This window comes from Protopterus annectens, chromosome 4.part1, assembly GCF_019279795.1.
Source record: "Protopterus annectens isolate FY-2018-M chromosome 4.part1, PAN1.0, whole genome shotgun sequence".
In the NCBI taxonomy this organism is placed as follows: Eukaryota; Metazoa; Chordata; order Ceratodontiformes; family Protopteridae; genus Protopterus; species Protopterus annectens.
This window is the reverse complement of record NC_056734.1, coordinates 617,059,786-617,086,839: the sequence shown is the minus strand read 5'-3', so window position 1 is coordinate 617,086,839 and position 27,054 is coordinate 617,059,786. Positions and strand designations below refer to the sequence as shown.

The 27,054-nt window shown below is 40.7% G+C and overlaps 1 protein-coding gene across 3 annotated transcripts in view; it reads right to left on the bottom strand.

The window, feature by feature from the left end:
* The window catches only part of LOC122800992 (SPHK1 interactor, AKAP domain containing), a gene marked incomplete at its 3' end in the record, with an annotated part of 1,235,108 nt that overhangs the window by 680,726 nt on the left and 527,328 nt on the right, over window positions 1–27,054 (bottom strand). For all 3 annotated transcript variants that reach the window (XM_044070417.1, XM_044070419.1, XM_044070418.1), the window contains 1 exon segment: window positions 4,606–4,662. In XM_044070417.1, coding sequence (XP_043926352.1) covers window positions 4,606–4,662 — 57 coding nt within the window.

Sequence of the window (27,054 nt, the reverse complement as noted above, 5' to 3'; positions counted from 1 at the left end):
CTAAACTATGTCTTGGTAACTGCAAAAATGTCTGTGTTCCCCAGGATGAGGATAACTTGGAGGGAGTAGAGTTGCTTGTTCAGACCTAAAGTCAGATTAATTTCTGACCTGGACTGTCCAACTCCTACCATCTGGATTGGATGTCCTATATTTTCCTGTAAAGGGATTTCAGCCAGTTAATTGAGTTTCATAGTTCTCATCGGTCAGAAAAAGATTTTGCCTCATCCTTTTTTTTCTCTATTGGTTAATCAGGCATTCGTACTATAGAGCAACCCAGGAACACTGTCTGGTTAAGTGACTTGCTCAGAGTCATAGAACAAAGAATTGTAGGTAGATAAAATGACTCGCAATTTATTAATTCACTTGATCTCAAGCAGATATTTGAGGTATATAGTCAAAAGGGGACTATAACTGATGTTTTATCTGTGTGTATAAATGCTTGCTTCCTACATTCCACAGTAATGTTGTAAAGGAAGCATTCAATTGTAGCAAACAGGAGTATCATCATAAGAGCCATGTTCTTTGGGTATGAATTTTGGTTTTCTTGTTTTGTTGATGTTGACTGTGTGTTTATTATTTGGTTGTTAAATGGTATAGCATGAACTTTCTAAGTTTATTGTTGATATTTTAAATATCAATATGATTTTAGTTTAGCTTATTTTTGCAGTCATGTGTTGTGAAATGCAGTTTGCTGGGCTACAGCAGCTTGTATAGCACTTACTGTTGATGAGTTAGGCTATGAAGTGTTAATAAGCTGCTTCCTGTAGTGCAGGATTTGATTCCCTTAGCCTTTGTTTGTCTGCTGTATAACTCTGACCAAATTGGCAGCGCAGTGGTGCAGAGGTTAGTGTTGTTGCCTCACAGCAAGAGGTTCTCTGGTTCAATTCTCAGGTGGGGTGCCTTCTGTGTGGACTTTGCATATCCTCCCTGCATTTGTGTGGGTTTCCTTTTGGTGCTCTAGTTTCCAACCACATTCTGAAGACATGCGTCTGGAGCACTTTTCCCCAGGCCTCCTCTGAAAATGGTCTCTGCCCTAGTCAGACTTTCCCAATAAGCAAATGTTAAATAAATAAATAAAATCACTTTACCTGGACTGGATCTGGAAAGGGCCACTTGGGTTTAATGGGCTCTCCCATGCTGTTTGCAAATGCATTCATTACACACTTGTCTTTTGAATTCCTTCACCCTTCCCATAGATGCTAATTAGTGCTTCACTAGATGCTATTTGACTATGAATCCCAATACATCTGCTGCAGTTTAAAGGGTTGCCAGATGCATTTTCATTGAATGTGAGTTTCAAGGGGAGAGAAATTTACTATTTCCCCTGCTATGTCTGTTTTCAGTGTGAGAGATTTTGCTTTGTTTAGAAAATGCCAGTCAGTGGTTTTACTTTAAAATTTAAATAACAGAAGAAATTATTTTGCAGACTGACATGTTTGAACAATGTTTTATGGTAATTGGGGAGAGACAGACAAGTACATTGATATACCTGGTAGGGACCTGATTCATTACCCTGTAGAGGGCCCATTTGACCACAATCTGCAGATGTATGCAGCAACAGTACGACATTATCATTCAGGTAGGTCAGACCTGTGCTGTGTGATGCTACAGAAAATAGTTATTCCTGATGACAAGGAAGACATAATGATATCCAAATTAGATGAAGGTGTCCTGCAAGCATGTACCCTCCCCCCAAAACAGTATGTTGCATGCAATAATGGGTCTGAATTTTGTATGATTTGTGGGTTATTGAATAAATGCTCCTGCAACATCTATACTAGCAAATTGTCTTGCAGTATTCATTGCACTAATTCTTCAAGGGTGTCAGGTACTACATTCGGAAATGAAGCACTGAAATGCAAAGTTGCTTGCCAAAAGTAGCATCTGTATTAATAACAGTTCTAGTGGAATTATTCATGACTGTTACTTCTGCACAGATTATCCATATTGACTTTGCATATGTTATCAGATGGTTAATATTTTTTATTCTCGCATTATGAATGTTCTGTTTAAACTGTGCTACACATAGCTGGTTCTTATGGTGTGATACACGTGATTTTCATGCAATTTCATGTCGCTCATCCAAAGCTACCAAAAAGTACATGTAAGGACAGATTCATGAATGCCTACACTAAGTGCAACCAATCTGTATTCAGGAACATCCCTACCACATTTTTTTGTGCTGTCTATTCACTCAGAAAGATTATAGTAAGTTTACACAGGGTCTACCCTTTGTGGTAAGCTTTACGAATCCCCTTGATATTTAAGGCTGCAAGAAAATCAATACAAAAACTAAAATCAGGAGGAAGAAGGTGGGAGTTAGTTTGTGTTGTCTACTCACTCAGAACGGTTTACATTTAGTGCAGACATTCATGAATCTATCTCATAATTTATTTATTCATAACAATAAGGAGTGTACACTGGCAGCAAAGTGGTATAACTGTTGGGAGGGTGGGGAGCTATCTATGGATGAAAGGACCTTGTACTCTTATCATCTGTTCATTTTTGAACTGTCTTTAATCTAGTTTTACAGGACTAGTGTGCATGTGGTGTGGAAAAAATGTTCAAAACTATTTAAAACTCAACCTTAACAGATGTTGTTGCTGTATTAAATAAGAAATATAATTTAAAATAATCAGGAAGGTGAATCCAAAAGAACAAATGCATTTATGTATTTATGTATGTTCCTAAAAATGTGTGTGGGGAGACCTACGGATTGAAAACAACCTGGGGCCCGAGGTTCATTTAATCTGCAACTATTTCTGCCAAGTGTATGTAGTCCCTCAGAGTTAGCAGGGGGCCTGAAGGCATTGTAGACTATAAACCCTGGTACAGAGGGAGTGTTGTCATTGTACTGAAAGCATGTGTCACATCACCTTACATGGAATCTTATTCATAGCCATAGATAAATAGGAAACTGCATTACTTAGTGTAACACCTATGCCTGTTACACTAGAAAAAATCTGACATTAGACATGTCTAGCCTATAATGCCTTGCAATCATGCTGGGAGATGACAATACTGTGACTGTACAAGTCTCCATCAGTGGACATTCAGAAATTCAGCCCACTAAGTAGCTGCAATCATTGTGGACTAACCACAGATGTAGAAGCATTGCTGAAATGCTTGCATGCTCACAGGAATAGTACTCTCTGTGCTTGTTATCCTATTGTTTTGGTCCCTGGGACAAAACAAACCCAGGGTCTACTGATCTGAATGGAGCTATCTTGCTCAAAAAGTTTGGCAAGATGTTGTGACTAGCTCAGATATGCATGCATAAGTGTCCTTGTTCTATTGACAGAATGCTGATAATGGGATATTTCATGTGATGTAAAATTAGTTATTAATTTTAGTAATGACTATAGGAACTGGTCACTGTGAGTCGATCCCTGTGATGGATAGGAATGGGAGATTGCTCAATAGCTTATTAATTATAACCAATGTTATGGGCAAATACAACACCAATAACAAAACCATCACTTTGGTCATAGAAGGATGATACCTCACTTAGTATCTGCTAAATATTTTATCCAACTAGATTTTTTTATAAAGTAAGTTATGCTAATAATTATGTGTTATATTTTGAGCTTGAATGTGCCATTTGCATTTTTCCTTTAGATATATGTTTATTATGGTGACTTTTCAGAAATGCTGCCATAAAGCACTGATTACTTTCCAGCCATAGAACAATCAAATTCTTGAATTTTTATTAGCTAAATTTGCCTTATCAGTGGAGCATTCAAATAGAACATACTATGAAACACTTGGTATGAAGCATGGACAGTATGTGTAGCAGACATTTTGTTGAAAACTCTGTATATAGACAATGACTTCAAGGAAAGTGTTTGACACTTGCAATCAAAATCCTGAATCGGAAAATGCAGGCACTAATAGCGAGAAGACCTGAATGCGACTTTTTGTGTGCACGGATACTAATTATTTACTTGCCCCAAGTGCTGATACCATATGAATGTAGTGAAGCATTTGATATGTAGCACTGGTCTTATAACTCCTGAATTTAAAAGCTCCACAAGGTTCACAGAATAAAAATGCTGACCCTGTTGTACAATAGGCAAATAGTGGTATTGTTCTGTTAAGAAGGAGAGACAGAATTAGTAACAAAGAAAAAATTATTTGGGAAAAGCCCGCCAATTAGGTATACATACAAAATACTGGTACTATAACTTTGATCTTCTCAAAACAATGTCTAGTTTTAAAAGTGGCAGGCCAAAGTTTGAGGCAAAATAAGGAGTGTTTCGACAAATTCTGGACAGTTGAGCTGTAAATCTTTACACATTACTAAATTTCTCAATGGTTAATCTGCAAAATGTGGAATGGACAAATTGCATCATTGTAAAAGCAATCATTTCACACAGAACAGAAATAGATTTGGAATAGATCAAAACAAAATTTCTTCTTTATAGGGGGTAAATATTTTAATACCATCTTTATGATTCTGCTTTGGAAATATTCAGAGAATGTAGCTCATGTCCACAAATGGTAACTGATAAATACAACTTGGGCTTCCTTTTATGAAAAGCATCATAATACATGCTCATTATACGACTATTGTCAGTTTGAATCAAGTCTTTTAAGACATCTTACCTGTTTGAGTTTGTTAGTGTCATCTTCTTTTCCTCCATCTAGGTTTACAAAGCAAATCTGAAAAGATTTAAAGAAAATGATTTCCATTGTAGTTCTAAAAGGCCAAAACAAAACAAAATAATCAGAATGGCAAATGCATAGAATTTAATCAACAATCTACAGTCTGAAAACAAGTAAAATGCCATAAAAATATAGTTTAGTTAAAGAAGCTTTATCATGAAGTTTTATACATCATAATATGCTTATCAATATAAAAAACAAAACTCCATATATTTACATCAACTATTTATGTCTGGGACTTGTTTCATTTGGTGAACTCTGCCATATATTTTTCCCTGTAGACCATATAGTTTCTTAATGTCTACTGAAACTGTTTTGCTTTTGAAGACAAAGGGCATGATTCAGAGAGTTTCACCTGAGCAGAGCAAATCTCTTCACTCTCTTTGTACTACTCAGCAAAGGTCTGAATCCAGATTCACATAAGTAGCACATCTCTAAGTCCCATTAAATGCTTAGCCAGTCCAAGCAGTTGTTTAAACTATAGATGGGTGTAACACAGAACAAACTGTAACAACACAGTGCTGAGCTGAATCAGTTTGTTCCGCTCTGTACTACAGAACTCTTTCCCACAGTAGAATAGAGTTTACACTGCTAACAGCCAAGTGCATTTACACTGCTCTGCTGGGACGTTGCGTATTATGGACTTCTTTGAGTCACTAAACTAGGCAACTTCAGTATCATTCTAGTCACCCATAATGTGCAGGGCTGTAGCTTACAAAGGCCAGACCCAGAAGTATCACATTTGCACCTGAAATTTTATAAACTTTTGTAAATCAGTTTTCCCAAACAAATTATATAAATCCTCACAAGGTGTCATGTGTAGTATACAATTGTTTATGAATCCCAGCCAAATACTTTACCGTGATTTATGTGTTCCTAACTCAGTGACTTTGCTTTTGTAGCTCTAAGACACAGAAGGAAGTATATTACATGACCATTCACATCTTGGTATTTTTGTATATAAAGGTTCCACACAATTAAAGAGACAGCATCATATATTACAATTTATGCTGCACTGCAGATATACCTGTCAACTAAATGGAATTATACTGCATAACCTTAAAGGTCTTTATGATAATACATTGCAGTTACTTGCAAACTGGAAAAATTTACGGAAATTACATCCTTGCTTGAAAAATATTACCTTCATCTTATAGTAAGCAAATTCCACATTATGGACCAGTCTATAAAAAGAGTTGCTCTCAGTGTAAGTCTGCCCTGTTCTGAATGAATTGCTCTTAGTGTAAGTGACTTGCTTTGGTGTAAGTTCTGTCTGTATACTGCCTTATCAAAGGGGCTAGATTCTCAGCCTGCTCTCGTTGTAAGAACAAGTCTTTTGGAACTGAAACCTACATATTCCATATAATGGTGAAGTTATATTTTAATTTAACATGCATGCATTATTATTTCATGTTTCTTTTATTATAGATTGACATTTATGAGTTCATTCATTTTGTGAAATAAAGTTGATTTTTTTTCAGGAAAGGAAACATTAAAAATAATTATTTTAAATGTTAGAAACACGTTAACTGCCACTCTACATTAAAGCTAAATGCTTTAGTCCAAGGAACATTACACATACCACCTTTATGAAACATGGACTATTTTTTTCAAATGAACTTAAAACTGAATAAAGAATATCATCTGGTCTAATGTAAGGTTTAAGTACAGTTATTATATGCATTTCAATCATCAGCATATTTGAAAGTTTTCAGGTATCAGAGACATAGCCAGCGTTAGGCACCCATGGAACCAGCAGCCACAAGGAGCCCCCAATTATCTCCCAGAAAATGAGGGTCCCCATGCAGTAGCTGTGGGTTTCTCCATCTCCTCTGTTCATTCCTCAGCACCTCATGGACTTCCACACGGCTCTGTGATGTCATTACATGATCGCAAACTTTTTTCCATTTTTTTTTTCTTTTTTGATTTGTCTGTAAGCTGCACTCATTCAGGTCCTCTTCAAGTGAAGCAAGGGACCTGACTGAATGCAGCACCCAGAGAAGTAATCATCTCTTCTTTTAAGTGTTGGTGCTTCAACGTCACCTCCGTTATCCAGTCCCTACCTAGCCTCTCTAACTCAGTCTTCACCTTTACCTTTACTACAAGCAGTCTGCCCAGCCTTACAGCACACGATATTCTTCTTCTCGTAGCCTTTTCTAGCCATGCATTATCTCATTACACCTCTGTGTACTGTACACTGTGCATGCTGTTACTGATGTAATCCTGCTAGTCTATTAAATTACTAAACTGAACTATAAATTCATATGTATATTAATGGGCACTATTTTATCCTCACTATTTGTGTACTACAACATATTAGACATTGCTTCTAATCTGTGTATATATTACCTGAGTGACTGCCCAATAAATACTTTTTACTCCACTTTTTTCCTGATAGTTACACTGAATTATACTCTGTCCTCATACTTTAGCAATACCCTTTACAATAGCATTCTACTTGTTATCTGCTTGGCCGTTTCATCAATATCTTTCCTACAAATGATTCACTGATCCAATAGAACATCTAGGTTCACAATCATTAATGCTACATATAGGTTATTCTTGAAGTACGCAGTAGGTATAGACATCAATTTGTTTCTGTTGCCTACTTTTTATAGCTGAAGAAAAAGTTTAGTTATTCCATTAATGTTTCTGCTCATAAAGTAACTACGTATTAAATAAGGCTGCCACCTGACTTTAAATATGTCACTACACTATAGTCCTGTTATAACAACCATATTTAGCATAAGCAGGGCTACAGGTCATCCATGATTACATCATCATTAATATTGTCTATAAGCAGCATTTGCTAATTTGTTTTTTGTCAACCAGGTAGGAGGATTCATGTATGGGCCCTTTTGATACACGATCTGGTCATAAACACATACACTAAGACATACATCATAACTGAACACAGGATTAAAAACACAAAGTGTTTAAAAACGTATTATAGGGAAATGGTCCTACTACTTCAATTGTAAGAATAACCAACATAAGGTACAGAGTGAAAACAGGCAAATATTGCACAAAGAGGACATTGTTTTATAGAATTATTACACATAATTGAAAGCCTAAGGATGTAGTTATACAGTTAGCAAAATAAAATTATTATAGCATTACTGTATAGTCCAAACAAAGTTTCAGTCAGATCAGCCATTGTCACTGTAGCACAGACAGTATGATGTTTATTTGTGTGTAATTATAAACACAGAATCAGTGGATTTAAGTCAAGTAGTGCTTTAGATGAATTTAGCTTAATTACTCCAACACAACATAATGACTTAGATACATATTAATTAATTAGTTTAGCATAAAATAAAAGTTTATTCATAAAACATTCTCAGGAAATCTACGCAAATTGCAACTAATGGTGTTAAGGCAGCATATTTAAGGAGGAAACAAACTAAATTTTCAGATCATACAAAACTCTTGTGGAAACAAGAAAAACAGACTCCTCACCATCAACTTGCAAATACCAAAATGACTTACCTTATATTTACCAATGACTTTAAAAACTACCTCTTAACAACCAAAAGATAGCTCTTGTACTTCACACTGCCAACACACAACCCCATACCAGATACTACACTTGCACCAACCCACATGTACCCCCTATTTGACTATACAGCCACCTCTCACTTTAATGTAATAATTGTAAAGGAAACCAAATCTCTCCTGTTAAAACTTACTAAGTCTGGGTCTAGATTTGCAAACTAAATTAAAAATTCCTCAAATTGCCAAACCTGTAATTTATTTCTCTAATCTCTCCATCATAACAACAGTGCCTTCAAAATTCAAACACACAGTTAGTCAGCCAATAATGACAGACATTAAAGTTTAATATGCTTTATTGTTCAAAGAGTGCATCAACATGCAAGACACAGCACTTCATGAAGTCCTCGGTTGGAGTAGAGGACTAAGGCTATGCTTAGCCACACATATGCTTACATATATTCACATCCCCATGATCTGTCCTTAAATTCCACGGCATCTACATTTAACACAAACTCACCCTTAAAAATAATGGGGGAATGCAAACTTTTTGCTGAGTTAAGTCTTACACGTGAGCTGGGGACAGCATACGGCCAATTAGCATAAACTCCATGGAATGCCTCCATAGCATGTTCGCTGGCCAAGGAGATAGCTGACCTTGATAATTTTACAGACTGTATAAGATCACTGTGGAGGGCCTGTCTCTGAATCAGAAATGGCCACTGTCAGTGGTAGTAGCCAGTATTTCACCCTTTCTTAATCCAGCCCCTAGTTCTATATCTCTTCTTGAAGGAGTACAGAATTCAGAATTTTACCAGCCTAACAGTAATGTTTATCATGTTCATGTAACTTTCACAGTAATCGATTGTCTTTAATTTCATCATTATGATTCTTCTCCAGTCCCTAGAAGGTAAATTTAAATCTCAACTGATAATCATATCTCAGGCTATCCAAAAGAGTTCCTATATCACTTTGTCCAATATCATTTTATTTGCTTAATGTATTTACAGCTATCACACAAAAGTTCAGATGTTTCTTATAAATTCCCATGTAAACATCAGAACTCTTCCTCCCCTGGATATGCTATTCCTCTGTGATCAGCAGTGTTTAAGCAGACACTACAACCATAGCTCAGCTCTCTGTATACTGTACCCATAGTTCTCAACCTTTCATCTCCAAACCATAGAGCACTTCCTCCCATAATGTGGAACAAATGGGCAAAATGTGGATCCCTTACTAACAGCTTATTAACAACTTCACCAAGGAAGGTTCCACCATGCTTAAAATGTGTTACTTCAGACTTCTGAAAAAAAGTTATTTTGATGACTTAATATGATGCAGTATCATTTACCATGGATATTACTTTAACAACATTAACAATGATGCGTGATAGACCCTTGAAATGTGGAACAGTGAGGAACACTGACTTTTTAAGCTCAACATTAAGAATATTTCTCATAATGAGGTACACCTGAGAAGTATGCCTGCAGCGGTGATTTTTTCTCTGTGATATCAGGTTGAGACCCTTTAATGATGGTCTCCCATTCTTCTTTTCTTCTGCCTATGCGTCTAGCATTTGTATAACATATTCTTATTAACATTTCTTCCTGGTTTTGGTCACCAGCACAGATTTTTGCTGGGTACTTGGGTACTAGTGCAGGGTATCTCTCTTGTTTTATAACTGCTTTAGTTTTCGAATGCTTGCATATTTTTTTAATTTGTATTTTTTCAATATTTCCAAGCCTAGCGAAAAGTGAATGCATTAAACAATTCCTTTTTTCCTGCATCTGTGTGACTTTACAGTTTGTATAAGAAATAAAGGGGGGAGTGCTGATGGCTAGTGCATTGAAAGACATGAATATTTGGGGATTTCTTTTATATAGTTGTGGTTTGCATTTTTTTTGTGCCAGCATGTGTGACATTGTGATGTTGACATAGTAAACCATGATAAAATAATCACAGTAAGTTAAAGTAATCTGAAAGACACAAACACAGTCATACATTGTACACTTGCATATATATCAAAACCACTTCTGAAAGAATCTAATCACTGGCTTTTTCTAATTTTATAATTACTATACAGGGAAGCTTTCTTGAACATTCTTGTAAATTATCCTATAATGCATCTGTAACAAATCTTCTATTACTTATATTAATTCTTTATATCAGTTCCCTGATGTGGTATTAGTTATCTCTTAGCTGTGTTTTCCAGGCAAAGGCTTTCAGACAGAACTGGACAAGACCTAGAGAAGACTGAAGTCACCACTAAGAAGTCTGAGAAACAGAATATGTTGCTAATTTCTAAAGCATTTATGAAATGTACTTTCACATCTCTTTTTTTTTTCTCTAGTTTGGAATGACATGCTTTTAAGTAATTTCCAGTAGGTTATTCAAATGCTACAAAATGCAACATTGTATTTAGGAACAGACCAGTGAGATATAAAGTGATACAATGTACTCTCTGCCATAACCAGACAGCCCTTTAAAATCAGATGTGCTACAGACTGTTTTTCTGACTTTGCTAAGTACGTTCTGGTAAATGTTTAAATTGCTATCTGTTCCTTTATCTTTAATGATGGTGCCCTTTTTATACCAACTGGCCATCTATGTAATAATAATTTGTCTTTTTTGACAAGTGTCACAATGTTATATTTAGCAACAATAAATGTGAAGTTATTGCTACTCGATATATTTTTTGTAGATTGTCTTGAACAACTTTGGCATCTTTTATTGAAGTAACTGTATTACTCAGTTTGTAGTCACCAGCAAACTATTTTCTACTTTCTTATCTGAAAAGAATAGTTCTCAAAAGAATTGATCTAGGACAGAGACCTTTGGGATGCCAGTGATAACCCAGATGGAATGGACAACTAACCCCCCCCATCCTGACTTCATATGCCTTGTTACTTAACTAATGCTTTACCTTTTGATTTATGCATGGATTGGCATTTAACATTTAATTTTAAATCATTACCTTACATAGACAATGTTAAATGTCTTAATGTCAAGGTAAGCAGCATGCATTTCCAGGACATCACTGACATCTTTTTCTACCTCTTCAATGAATGCTACAATAATCAAACGACAAACATATACCTTCACAGACTCATATTGTTCCATATCTTAGAGAAGTCCACTGTGTCATGTTGGACAATCTCTTTTATGATGGTTTCTATGACTTTAATTGGGTCTGATGTAAACTCCCACTTTAGGAATCAACATCACTACACTACAGGTCAAGGATAGATCCATATGTTAGCATGACTGATGGGGGTTAGTCAGACTTTCCTTGATTATTGGAGAAAACCACAATGTATGTTGTCTAATTGCACGTGCTTTTGATTTTACCTGAGTCAGAAGTTATCCTTATTTATGTAAGGTGTATTCTCCTTTGTTTTATAGTTCCCACACAATGCCTTTGCCCATTGTGAAGTCTGCATAATGCACCAGTTTGGGGGATTGCCCAAGGCACCAGTTTACCTAGCTTTTGCCTTGCCAGTTTGATCTAGTTTGCAGTGTAGCTCAGAATTTCTCTCTCCTTCAACTATGATCAATGGGCTGCTTCAAACTGATTAGGTAGGTACTACAACAATATCTGGGGCAGAAGGAATGAGTCAAGCTTTGCTGCACAGTCTGAGTAAAAATCGCCAAAAAAAAAAAAAACAATGGACAGTTAGTTTATTTTTTTCAGTGTTAGCATCCTTAAAGCAACTAGAATATAAGGCAGGAGGATGCCTATGTGAAACTGCTGCAGTTTTCAAAGGTCCTAACTCAGACTTCCATACAAACCAGAGCATACATGTATTTGGAACTGTAAGTTGTGTTATTTTGTTCAAGTAGTCTATGATAATAAAAAAATATGTGAATATTATAATACATAGATGGTGTTTTGTCAGATTCATTCCTTTATAACATAAAATATTGGAGTTTGGTCATTTTCTGTTTTGATCAGTTTAAGTCTATCTATAAATATAGTTTGTCGGCTTAACCAGAACTTACCCAAGAGAACCAACTTATGAGTAACTTATGCATACAATTGTTCAATTTCTTTATTCACAAGTATAGCAAACATCAATACAGAGGCATTTATTTTGTACCGCTTATTATTTACATTATTTTTGTAAGTTTGCTAATAATGGTTTACTTACTAGTGATTTAGTTTTAAATTCTATCAACCATTGTATTAATAGCTCATTAAATGGATTTTAATTATTATTCAGTAAAAGTTAATTGTGAGATAACAAAAAACTGCATTTCTACAAGTATGATGGCTACAAGTTACTTATCTGAATTGTAAAAACAATTGATGGTAATGATTTTGAATGTTTATGTATTGTGTTAACTAACACTCATGCTCTGAAAAGTTAAAGGGCCGGATTCATGAAGGCTTGCACGGAGTCTAAGAGTAGAGTAAGATTCCATGCAGCCAACATGTCTGCCGAGCGATCCAGGAACAGCCGGCAGGGGCGTGCAACAGAGCTCCTAAAACGACTCTTACACGGACAGGGCTAGGTTATGCAAATTACCTCATTTGTGGTGAAAGCCATGCAAATGAAGTAAATTTGTGATCCAGGAAACCCGAACCTGTCCGAGTAAGAGTAGTGTTATTTGCAGAAATGTACTCCGTTGACAACTGAGTACCGTTCTGCAAATAGCAAAACGAGCCATGACAGCTCCAAATAAAGGCTGCATCCAGTAGAGGAAGCATGCCAATGGCCAAATATACGGACATTGGCAATGTTCCCAGATGCAAAATAAAAAAAAAAAAAAATGTATTTACCTCGATCTCCGAAGTTTAAGCATAGCGCAGCGCTGCACAAATGCGCGGCGCTCTGAAAACAAGAAAACCAGAAATTAAAAGCCACAAATATGGATTTTATAGCAAATCATAAGTTTCAATGCAAGTGAATGGCAGGCTGAAGACAACATGGCAACCGAGTAGAGGTTGCTAAGGGGGGAAGCTCAGTCTAAGAGATGTAACCAAGCATTACTAGGCAATCCCATGCAAATGAGGGTAAGGATAGTGAGTCCCAAGTTTACATAGCAAATGAGCACAGTCAGTGGAGTGTATGAGTAGGATAAGCGAGTAACAGAGTAGAAGATAGGTGACATCATGAGGGGGTATGTATGAAAGAATGTAAGCTCATTGTAGCAGAGTGGCATGTGTTTGCTGTCAGTTACTCATCACTGGAAGAGGTGTGTCAACAGGTATCCTAGCTAAAGGCAAGAAATAGAAGGTGTATGCCATGGATAACACTAATGTTTCTTGTTGAAGTGCCTGCAACGTGTTTGCACACAGGTGTGCACCTGTATATCCGAGTAAGACTGTGTGCGTGCGTGTGCGCCTGTGTGCGTGCTTTTAAGCCGGAGTAAGTATGTGTAAGGTTGTTTAAAGTTGTGTAAGCGCGTTTGCGCCTGTGTGCGCGCGTTTAAGCAGGAATTAGCAAGTGTTAGGCCGTGTAAGCATGTGTGCGCGCATGTGAGCTGGTGTGCGTGTGTTTGCACTTTTGTGCACGGCGCTGCCCCCCTGTGGAAACAGAAAGGGAAAAGGAAGTACAACAAATAGTAGGAAGTTAACCAGGGAGAACTAGCAGAGCTAGCAGGTGAAAACAATCAGAATCAGGCAATTACACAGGCAGTACACTATCCCAGCCCAGCACAGCACTTAAAACTCTGCAAACAACTTTCCACTATGTTTCTCTCAGAGACACTGCAGCACTGCAGTAAGCTAATTGAAGTGAAAACTGAAAAAGCTTTACTGAGACAAAGAAATGTTAGGCGCTGCCATTGCTGTTATAAGGCGACATATGCAACATGCTGAGGGTGGTGACAATGCGAATGCTGCTGAGCAACCCTCAGTGAAGAGACGGAGAAGAGTGTACATGCCCAGGGTAACCTACCAGGGCTACATGAGCTGGAGATAGTGGAGCGCTATAGAGTAGACAGAGACCTCATGCAGAAAATTGTTGAGCTGTGCAGGCCACGCCTCACACACAGAACCAACAGAGGGGAACCCATACCAGTGGAAACCAAGGTATGTGTTGGCCTAAGAATACTAGCAACAAGTACCTTCCAGAGACCAACTGGTGATATGATGGGGATATCACAGGCATCAGCATCCAGGGTACTGCACCAGTTCCTGAATGCCATGTCAGCACATGTCGGTGATCATGTATATTTCCCCAATTCCCATGAGGTATTGGCCAGCAATGTGCATCTTTTCCAGCAAATGGCGGAATACCCTGAGGTAGTGGGTGCAATAGACTGCACACACATACGCATCAAAGCACCAGCCGGTGAGCAGGGTAGGGCCTACACTAACCACAAAGGCTTCCCCTCAATCAACTGCCAGGTCGTGTGTGATGCCCAGGGCATAATACTGAATGTGTGTGCTAGCTGCCCTGGAAGCTACCATGATTCCCATATCTGGCATCTGACACAGCTGTACCAGACATTTGCCAGTGGGGTCATCCCTCATGGTCACCTAGTGGGGGATGCTGGATATGCACTGGAGCCATGGCTGATGACACCCATCAGAAATGCACACACACCTGAACAGGAATGCCAAAATGAGGCACATGCAGAAACACGAAATGTAATCGAGCATGTGTTTGGGCTGCTCAAGTCACGGTTCCGGTGCCTGGACACATCTGGTGGAGCCTTGCAGTACTCACCAACTACATGTACCCAAATTGTCATGGTATGTGCTATGCTACATAATATGATCCTGTGAAAACAGCTGCAGCAGGAGCAGCATAGGCCTGGGCCAAACAGCCCCCCACCATTGCCAAGGCCATCACAGGCAGAGTGTGACTCGGAGGAGGAACAACCTGAGCCTGCCCCATTAGGCAGAAGGAGGCATGCCCAGTATGCTTTGGCCTTGGCAAAGAGGCAATGCATAGCACATACACTGGCTCAGTAGGAACCCTGGAAATGATACCTCTCTCTGACTTGCACATATAGTAAAAGTGATGCCTAACTTGACACTACCTGTTTTCAAACATGTATAGGGAGTGTACTATGTGCATCCCACATAGGCAGCCCTGCAGCACCACCTGAGGCATGATTGCCATGTTTTAAGCAATATAAAGCAGTGCTAAACAGCTTTTATCACTATTTAGTATATGTAAACAAAATTGCACACACTAACTAGCACAACTTTGGGCAATGTTGAGCAATATTGGGCAACGTTCAGCAATGTTGGTTAATGATGAGCAATGTTGGGCAAGTTTGATCAAAGTTGGGCATAGTTGAGCAAAAGCAGGTAAATATGCTCATATCTGCTTTACTGGTCCTTAAGCAGTCTGGTCTGCCCAGTATGAAAATATAAAGCAGTGACAAGCCTCAAACCCAGGATACTGTGCACTAGAGTTACAGTACTGAACCACCAAACCATGACAGTATTTCACTGGTTAGCTTGTATGAAGAAATTTTGATAAGTCTATGCAAAGTGTCTCATGGAAACCCTGCAGACACAGCAAAATCCCTGTCGAGTTATGACACAAAGGTGAGCCCTGCAGTAAAAATATAACTTGATTTTCAACACACATATAGTATACATTTTAATATTGGGCATGTTCACACACGTTAACAAATGTAGTGGACTTCAGACAGCAACATACTGAAAGGTCACATTGGGCATGCTCACACACTTGAATAAATGAGACAAATGCCAGGCAACAAAACACTGTAAGGCCAAACCGGGCATGCTCACACACACAGCCCATGTCTGAGTACAGCAGTGGGCCACACATATCTGGCAGTTGCATGTGTTAACCCAGGAACCTCTCACTATTCATCAATCCTGCCTTGTGCACACAGTTATATGGCAACAGACACATATATAATATATTGGAACCCTGTCATAATCAAATATGTACTACAGATACCTAGTTTGTTCATAGAAAGTGGGAAAGCAAAGAAGATAAAAACCTGCAATCAGTGTCATCACTAAACAATGTGCACTCCAAACATTATCATAGTTTCATAGGTTCATAGGTTGATACTTGGCTATCTGCCCTAGGGCATTTATAAGCCTAGCCAGAGTGTGTTTGGCTTTTGCCACCCTTTTAGATTAGTAGACTGTGCCTTTGAATAGTAGGTCACACAAGATAGCCCTTTTACGGTTAGTTTATTGTGCCTCTGTCTAGCAGGGACCCAGAAGAGATCCCAGGGGTAAATGTACAATCTCCCATACACTTGTCAAGATTTCTCTTGAAGAGGGTCAGTGAGGGGCTCTGCCTAACTTGGACTGGGATTCCGTTCCAGAGTGAGGGGAGCCACTGGGATATGAATCTGTCCCTCCAGCATGTCCTATTTATTTCTGTGCTGAGGTTTAAGTCCCTGGAGTGTGTAGCTCTAAGGGATTTGGATATCCTGAGGTTGAGCATGACCATTAATTCTGGGTTGGACATGGCTTTATACGTCAGGCACAGATCACATCTGAGTAGGCTGTAAGCAACTGAGTAGAGCTGGAGTTTCTTTAGCCGAACTGCGTAGGGCATCTGTTTGAGTCCCTTGATCCACTTGGTGAGGTACTTTTGGGGTCATTACAGTTGCTGCAGCTGTCGGGTAAGGTACATCCCAAATGGGGCATTGTATTCAAGTATGGGCCTGATGAGTAGAGGGGCACAATCACCTCTCTTGATCTAGATGTGAAACCTGTCGTGATAAGGTGGGCTATATAGAAGGTCTTTCTAACCACTTTGGCAACGTGATTGTCAAAGGAGAGAATACTATCTACTTGGGTCCCCAAATCCCTAAATACTTCTTCCGTATGTAATGGATTACCACCTATGTGGTAATTTGTGGGCACTTTGTTTTTCCCAAAGGGGATGACTATGCATTTTATGGCATTTAGCTTTAGGCCATGGCTCTGGCACCAGTTAACCATCTCTGTGAGACCCTTTTGGAGGATGCTTGTGTCAGCCAGAGAGTTGATTATGGCACCCAGTTTGCAGTCATCTGCGAACTTGATCAGCCATAGTCCTCCCATGTTAGCCTGTACCTCAGAGAAATATATTCTGAACAAGAGAGGTCCCAGGACTGAGCCTTGTGGGATGCCACTTGTAACTGGTGTAGAGTCTGACATGGCACCTGCAATTCTGACCATGTGGGTGCTATCCCTGATCCAGTTTGCAATCCATCTTGTGACATATGTGTTGATATCTAAGCTGGTGAGCTTATTTATGATGCCCGAGTGGGGAATTGTGTTGAAGGCTTTTGCGAGGTCCAGGTAGGCTGTGTGGACTACCTTCCCTATGTCTATGGCCCTAGTAACTGTTTCAAAGAAGTCAACCATGTTCAAGAGGCAAGATCTGCCCTTAACCAAGCCTAATTGGGTAGGATCCAGTGTCTGGAGGTTCCTGATGTCTTTGTTTATGAGTTCCATGATGATATGCTCCATAGCTTTGCAGACCAGGCTAGTCAGGCTTATAGGGCGATAGTGTCCAGGGTCCATTGTGGCACCACCTTTGTGGAGCGGGACCACTGTTGCTGTATGCCATTCCTTGGGTACATATCCTGTAGTAAGTCTGATATTGAACAGTGACTTTATGTGAGGGTTAAGTTCTTCATGAAGCTCATGTAAGACGCAGCCCAGGACACCCTCCGGTCCCATTGATGCTGTGTTATTGCTTTGGAGAGGGCAGCTGTAACCTGTTCATCTGTGATGTCAGGGAGGCTACACTCTGTTGGGATGGACATTTGCTCTTTTGGGGGGATGGGGGGAGAAATTTGCACTGAACCTGTCTGTTAGGATGTTGGCAATGTCTGTGGGTTCAGTGTATTTTTTGTCATTATGCACTAACTAAGAGCATATCTGGGAGTTGCCACCCAGGTTCCTGACATAACTAAAGAAGGCCTTGTGAATGTCTTTAATGTCTTGTGCAATTTTTCTTTCGAAGCTGGCCTTAGATGATTTTATGAGTGATCGTAGTTTCTTGCTAGTACCGATCAGAGATGCCTTCCCTTCTTGGGATTTTGCTCTATCATGTAGTAGCCTCCTCTTTTTTGTTGTATAGCTTATTTATGGCTGGGGTTCACCAGACAGGTCCCCTGCCTTTGTAGGAGTGAGTCTTGGTTTCATTTGGGATAGCATGATCCATGCATTCCTGTAGGTGTCCATAGAATATGTTTGTAAAGGATTCTGCAGTTTGAGCCATATTTTCCACTGGCCCGGGGGCTTTGAAGGATACCACCTCGGTTTTGAGAAGTGTGACATTTGCCTTTGAGAAGTTCTTCACCAAGAATACCTTGGCTGGGGATGGAAATGGGATATGGATGTCCAGTGAGATAAATGTATGGTCTGACCTTACCAATGAGGGGTATACCTCTGGTGTAGAACATAGAGTCCCCATGTTGGTGATGAGCAGGTCCAATATGTTTTCCCCTCTTGTGGGGGTGGTGACCAGTTTTTCCATAGCATTTGAGTTTATAAATTCTAGGAACTGTTGGCCAATGGTTTTGGGGCTTGAGTAGTATTCCCAGTCAATGTTTGGGTAGTTGAAGTCACCCAATATAATGGTGTTTGGAGAGACCATCATAATCTCCAGTGTTCTCAGGAAGGCCGAGTGGGGCCCCTGAGTTTGTGAGGGTGGTCTGTAGCAGGCTACAAACTGAAAGGCAGTTTTGCCCACTGTTAGTTGCACATGGATGGTCTCTGATGCTTCGTGCAGTGCTACTAACCTGGAGGTGTGTGTATCTTTGATGTATATGGATACTCACCCTCCTTTTGTGGTTTGGTCCGGGTTTTGTGGCTGAAAAGCATGGTATGAAGTATAACCTGGTAGTGCTGGGGTGCTTTCGGGAACCTTGAACCAGGTTTCTGTTACTGCACAGATATCAATATTCTCCATACTGAATAGAGCCTTGAGTGCATGCATTTTGAGGTGTAGACTTCTGGCGTGGAGCAGCATTACCCTTAGTTTCTTTTACCTTGTATCATCTATGGAAGTAGGTTTCTCTTTTGAGCCTTGCCTAAAAAAGGCACTATGGGGGTGGCAAGAGTCTTAGCCAGTATTTGAAAGCCCAGGGGTGACAGGTGCAAGCTGTCCCTAGTAAAGCAACATGGCTTGTCGAGCATGTCATCCCAGGCTGACAGACACTGGATCCCCTTTGAATGACACCGATACGTTAGCCAACTGTTAAAAGTGATCATTTTGTCTTTATACTGTGGCATCATTCTTGGTGACGGTAAGATGCTACACAAGGTCAGGGTCATACCGGCCTGGGCTACATTATCAGAGAGCTCCTCTATGTCTCTTCTCATGTAGTCCAGGGAGGAACATCTCGGGTAATTCACACCAGCATGGACAATGACAGGGTCATATTTGTACTTGCTTTGGAGTGACCTGAGTGCATGTGTTATGTGGCGGATCCTGGCACCCAACAGACAACTTACAATGACCTTCTGCTTGTTCAGCCTGGTGAATGGGACATCAGTGTGTCTGACAATAGAGTCACCTATTACAAGTGTATTAAGTGTGTTGTTTAGCCTTAAGGGCAGTGACTGTGTGGCACACTGACTTTGTGAACTATGTGATATGTGTGTATTGTTGTGGGGTAGCAGTTGTTTTGGTGTCTGCTTTGGAGGTCTCTGCTGCTTAGGCAGATGTTTATTTAGAGCCTCTGAGTATGTTTATGTGTGTTTATGTGTTTGATTTGCTGTTGCTATAGGTCTATGTGAGACTAGATTTGGGTGTGTGTGGTTACCTTCTCCTCCTGATAGACTGTGCCAGTCATGGGTTGAGAGAGCTCAGCCTCCAGTTTGTCCATATAGTTGCATCTCTCACATATATCTGAGTTTGTTGGGAGGAGGAGAGGGTTGTCTGTGTGCATAAGGCAGTTGTAACATTGCCTGAAAACTCTCATATTCACCAGCTGCACTGGAGAGTACACACAAAACTGACCTTTGGACATGTCAGGATATTATGATGAAATACTCCTTTGACTGATCAAAAAGGATCAGTACGGTGCTCAGTGTGTAAAAGAGTATAACAGGGGTGTAGTGCTTAAGTTTGTTGGTGTTTTGGAAAGATTATCTGCAAAGGAGTCCAGACAGAACCATGACACTTCCTTCAGCTATGTCATAAATAGCAATGTATACTCATATATGTCCCGAGTCAGGGCCATCTGTAAATGACTGACAATGCCAACATCCTGTCAGACAGGCCAATACATACATACCCACCTCCCACTGACAAAAGACCCTATCATCATACCAGGAGATATCACATGTAGAATGGGTAAACAGCTCCTTCCAAAGAAGAAAACATTGCATCAATTGGATTACATTGTTTCCCTATATGTGTCATGAGTGAACTGCAGAACAAACAGACCCTGCACCTGAACAGTCTGTTGAGCCTCACCCTCTCTACAGGATATGAAACCGTTGAATGGGTTACAGCAACATATGTCACACTCCACAAGTGTTGGTGCACAACAGACCATGGGAACTATAGTCTCATAAGCCTATGAAGTCTGATCTGCAAGGCCATGGAGTCCATCATGATTGAAGTCATAAACAGAGCTATTGGAAGCCGACAGACAACCCTACCAACTTTGGTTTGGTCATGGGCAGATCATGGTTCCCAAACCTGCTAAACTGTTTGCAAGGCAGCCACCCAGGACATACATCACTGAAGTGAGCTACACACATCCCACATAGACTTTGAGTAGCCCTGTTCCAACATCCCAGACACATGTCGTATCCACAAAATCAACAAACTGTGCCTAAATATGTATTGTCATATGATGGATTGGCAACTGGTCCACAGATAGATCACACAAGCTAAGAATTGTGGAGTCCTGTTCAAGCTATTAACAGCTGCTGTCCCCCATGGTGCAGTCCTGGGATTGTATAAAACAAAGTGCACACATGATGTCAGCATCCTACAAATATAGCAGAAGAAATAAAAGCAACCAATAAAGCATATAGCGTGTTGTGTTAATGCATATCTCTCTAGTATCATAACATAGTTAGGTAGGGGTTTGAATCTTGCAATTGCTGAGTGTGTGTATGTGTGTGGGGGGTATATGTTTGTGTGTGGTTTCCTTTGTGAGGAGTGCCCTTTTTGGAGACTAGGAAAACACATTAAAAGAGGTATATTCCTCTTTGCCAAGTCTGATGATGTCAGCATCCCACAAATACAGCAGTGGAAATGCAAGCTTCCAGTAAAACATATAGCATGTCGTGTTAATGCATATCTCTCTAGTATCATAACAGAGTTAGGTAGGGGTTTGAATCCTGCAATTGCTGAGTGTGTGTGTGACACTGTTGGTCAATGTGTTGTGGGTTTTGCTTTTACTACTGTATGACATATCAGTAAAACAACAGTATGTGCATTGCACACTTCAGGTATCTGTGTGGCAAATACATATATGTACATGTGACCTCAATTAGTTCATAGGTGTAAAGCCTGCTTTCTACATGAATACATTTGTTACCTTTGACAGATTGTGCTGCTGCTTCTCAGACCTTAGGTCACATATGTATGTTTGTGACAAGGCCAGCCACTGTAGCGATTTGTGGCCTAGGTCATCTGTGTCACACACACACCCATGACAGTTTCTATAAAATAGTGTGAGTGAGGGTACATGCCTGGGGTATATTTCAGACATGTTCAAATACAACAAAGTCTGTCAATAATGGACATTCATTACAGGTGTGCAACAACTACGTGAATATGCATACAGACCCCTTATTGCTTATGTGATACATCGAGGGACTTCAGAATACCTTTGGAAATGTGAATACCAAAGGACAGATGACATAACATGTGGCTGTATGTACACATCGGTACCCCTTCTTCATGTTGTGGGCTACTACCTATGTGGTACTGTCGGGATACTATGTTTAGTAAATGTGGATTACTATGCTATAGTTGGCTTATAGCTTTACAGCATGGGTTGGTCAGCAGGTATCTGTCTGTATGATACCCTTGTGGAGGATAAGTGCCTCATCCAGAGAATGCATTGTAGGCCACTGTATGCATTACTAGATGTGGATGGACATATCCCTACTGTGTTTGCTTGTACCTTAGAGGGCTACATGCCAAACAGGAGTGGTCCCAGGAATGGGTGGTGGTCAATACCACTGGTTACTGGTATAGTATTGTACCGGAAGGATCCAAATGCTACTGTGTTTCCTACATGTGTGTCTCAGTTGTCAAGACATCAACTAATGATTGGTTATAGTCAGGCTGTTGAGGTTGCGTATACTACCAGACTGCAAACCAATGACCAATATTAACAGTATCAACCACAGCATAGTGTCAAACCATGTCATACACACATGTGTACCCAAGTTAAAACATATGTGTAGTAAAATGTATACTGGCCAGCAATAGAAACTATGAAATGTTAACACTGTGTAATACAGGGCATGTCACCCTTCCCATGTGTCCACTATGCACGTACATGTAGACAGTGCACCTCCACCATGTTCACAAATGTACACCTGCAAATCTGTACAGCACACATCACACATGCACTGTCCACTCACCAATACATGCTGCCAGAACTACACACATCAGCCAAGTGGCACATGGGCGGACAATCCATTTTTGGAATTAACACTGGTGTAAGCAATACTACATTGATAATCATAGCTTTAATGCAGCATGCCTGCTCAAATATACCTACAAGGATATCATTACACTTTACTGTTGACAACATGCTAACATTGCTACACTGCTATTAAGACACCCTGTGCATCAGCACCATGTTAGCCTGTTCCTGCATCAATGTTACAGATGACAGAAGGTGGCACAGTTTCATCATATGCACAGGGTGTGTTGTTGGTTTGCCAGAGCCAGACAGTGATCCATCCAATCGACATGTATGTGTGTGTGTGTGTGTGTGTGTGTGAGGGACAACAGTACAGCATGGGTCAATGTTGATGTAATGTGTGTGTGTATGTGTTAGCCCTAGGTGTTTGGTTTATGTGTGTGTGTCTGCATGCACACAGTTCTACCATGTGGCTGCCAAATATGGGAGGTTGTGGGACAGCCACAGACTGTACCTGCCAGGCTGTACAGATCACTGTCTCTGGCCACGGACACAGTACCTGTGCCTGGCAGGGGTGTCACGGATAGTATCGGGTACTAAGCCAGACTGGGTACTATCATCTGAGGCAGAGGGATGTCGACTGGACCCATGCCCCTGCTGGGACTGGCCAGAGCCACGTGCACATGGTCTTCTAGGACAGTCTAATGACAGCCCAGCCTCAACATTGCTGGGGCTGGTACTGCCACTACGGGAGCAGCTGTGACTTGTGTGTCGTTCACGACGACTGCCAGCTGATGATGTTGCTGGCATACATCCACGTCGACGTCTCAGCCGTCCTGCACTGTCCTGGCACATGGACATGACATTGTGGAGGACATGTAGTGTCTCCCCCCAAGGTCTATCAATGACCTCGGTGTAATTATGCATGGCACTGGCAAGGTCATGGATACTGTCATTGATAGCGGTGTTATGGGCCCTCTGTGCCCTTAGTCCCTGTCTGGTGTACCGTTCCATATGTGCCTGTGCCTGCATTACAGCCCGGAACATACCTGAGGTTGTAAGACCTGTGGGGGCATGCCTGCCAGGGGCATTATGACCAGCAGTGCTCCCATGAGAACCCCTGGACATCTGCCTATGTGGTACCATTCCAGGAGTCTGGGTATGGCTGCTGTGAGGGGATGCATGTGCCATAGATACCACACTGTCCTGGTCAATGCCTACTGTATGCTGTCCCTCAGCTAAGGCCATTGGTGATGATGGATGTATTGGCAGTATGAATGTGCGCATAGATGGGGTGGAAAACTGCTTACTGTCGATTGGCGGACCAACGACAGACTCTGTCAAACCTGCCCATGCCACAACACATGTATCATCATTTCCACTATTTGTGGCAGTGACTTCAGGTTCCCTGCTGCACTCAACCAACACAACCTCAGCACTTGTGAGAGGAAGACAGGAAACACACTTTACAATCTGTACATGATGTTAGCACACATGCACACATGCACACATGAACACATGCACACATAAACACATGAACACATGCACACATGAACACATACACATATGAACACATGCACACATGCACACAAACACATGAACACATGCACACATGCACACAAATACACTACTGAGTAAAGTTGGCACACACACACACACACACACACACACACACACACACACACACACACACACATACACACACACACCAACAGCAATCCAGAACATACTTATTAGTGGTTGATGGTGGAGTACAGTTTCACAAGCCAAAGAATCCTATCACACGTGTCAGCATGCAGGATGTGTGTTGCTCAACAGCATGCAGTGCGAGTGTAGAGAGTCCTTGTTAATAACAGTATACATGTCTTTGATGCATGTGTGTTGTTCAATGATTGGCCTCACCCTGGAACACGTGTACATTGACACAACATTGCTGTGCAAGTATTAAATGCTTTCCAATGTCCTGTGCACCATCACTCATAGGTATACATACCATGTCCAGATGCACACAACTGTCAGGTGTATAGCAATGAATGCTATGTGTAGTACTGTAGTTACAGTAACTGGATGTAGTGTAGTACCATGAGCCATCATCAGGCAGCATCATGTGGTCACTCAAGGCCACTAATGTGTGCCAAGCTGGCAACTATCTTGCTGTAACTGAACTGCAGCACTTTGTCTACATTAACCATTTCACAAGCAGTTTTTACGTGGGTATGTAAGGTGTTCAATAGGGAGCATTGCCTAACATGAATGTGTTGTGTGTTGAAGAGTGCCGCACCACCCCATGATAGGCCTCTACCCCTCAGGTATAGTATGTGTGCTGTGTGGATGACATTTGGGATACTGGAGTCTGACCTTACAGCAGGTTTCTAAATAGGCCATGTGTATCATATTAACGCTGATCATATGACAATGTGGTGTATGTTGTGTGCATGTGTATTGACTCTGCCTATACAATGTCCACTACAGTGTACCACAATTGGTTGGGATGCTCTGTGTATTGCATGTGTTTGAGGCAGCTGCTCATGTTACTGGAATGTGTAGAGTCCCACAGAAAACATGCAGAGCATGCATTATGTGTAGGTGTTTTAGATGTGTATATGGCCTACAACTCACCTATGACATGCACATGTTATTTGCTATATTAAATGTAGAACACTCACCAGCATGGGTCTGCTGTCTTGCTGTCACACCAGAGGGACCTACAAGGATATGAGACAGTTTGTCAGTGTCAACAACTATGGCATTGCTGCTGTGAGTTTGCAACTTTACAGTAGTACAACATGTGACAGTCACAGGCATACAGATTATGTTCCAAATTATCAGTATTGCACAACACCAGGCTCCACATCTTCTAAATACACAGTACACATCTGACATATGCATGTTCTAACAATTGAGCTAACAGTAGCCTACAAATATGCCATGTTACCTGCACGCTCTGAGTCAACTTGCTGGGTGACTCCGGGCTCCATGATGACACGTCTGTTGTAGTGGTTGGCCAGGAGCCACCACACTGAGGAGCAGCTCTTCCACTCTGGTGAGGGGCGGGTGTGACGCTGCACCATCACCTGTGGCAAGCTGTTGTCTGCGGACATTGGTGGCATGCTGCTGGACATGTCTAATTAAATCACTGCAGTGATGGCATACCTGCTTATAAGTACGGTTATACATGCCTACATCATTCACCCGACGGACAATATCTTGCCACAGTGCAGTGCGCCCATGCTGGTCCTGGCTGGTTCTGGAGAACAGCAGGGTGTGATGTTGTAGTAGGGCGTCTAGAAGTATTTCCTCCTCTTCAGGGGAATATGCAGGTTTGCAATTGTGGGACATATCCCTGGAAGACAATAAAACAATAATTGTGAGCAAGTCATGTGTCACACTTAACATTCTAAAGTACAGACATCAATGAAATGCCATATATAGCAACCTATTGGCTGTCAGTAGATACATACTTTTAATACCACATATCAGTGTTCAGCCCACAACTGCCTGACAGTGCCTGGCACATTCTATATATTAAACCATGTTCTGCACAGCAACAATGTGAAACCAGTATGTAAGACTATACAACAGTACATGGCACATTGTATGTGACACAATGCACCACCTAGCCACAGGAGGTATATATATCAAGCTAATGGATGAAGAAAGATGTCATCCATTGCAATGAATGTAAAGTACAGTTACAGTATTACCAGTATACCACAGTAGTCTTTGATGCCAAACCCCTGCCTAACATATGTGCACAGTTGTTGATATAGGTGGCATACTGCTGTACTAGACTATACGTGTTGCTAGATACACATGTATACCCTGTAACACAGACATGATTGAGGGCATGGTACAGGCATAATTACACACACATCGGACATACATACAACACACAAATGTATGCCAACACAGATGAACTTTACCTGTGTACCATACAGTACTGTGTGTCACCACTTACAAAACCTTATGCCTGAGGTATGTAATCTGTGAGGACTACAGGGAAGACACAAAACAGTGTTTCCAAGCAATGTGAACATACACCATACTGTACTGTTTAGGCCTACAGCTTCAGGTAGTACTACAGTTCATATGGGAGTTGGATTCACCAGCAGTACCACTCACTAAGCATACATGTATTGCTTTAGCCTACAATGGGACACTACAGTCGACAACAAGGGACTACGTCACACCGTACGCCATACTACTTTTTCTGCCTAGCAATAGCATACACATCTTTTGCTGGGATCACAGCTAGGACACAAACTACCATGTCAGAAACAAATTCACACTAAGCTATCACACCTTTACAGACCTTGCACACATTCTCCAACACATTCACCATCACACTCAGTCAACCTCACATAGCAATTATTGCACTAAGTACACGTG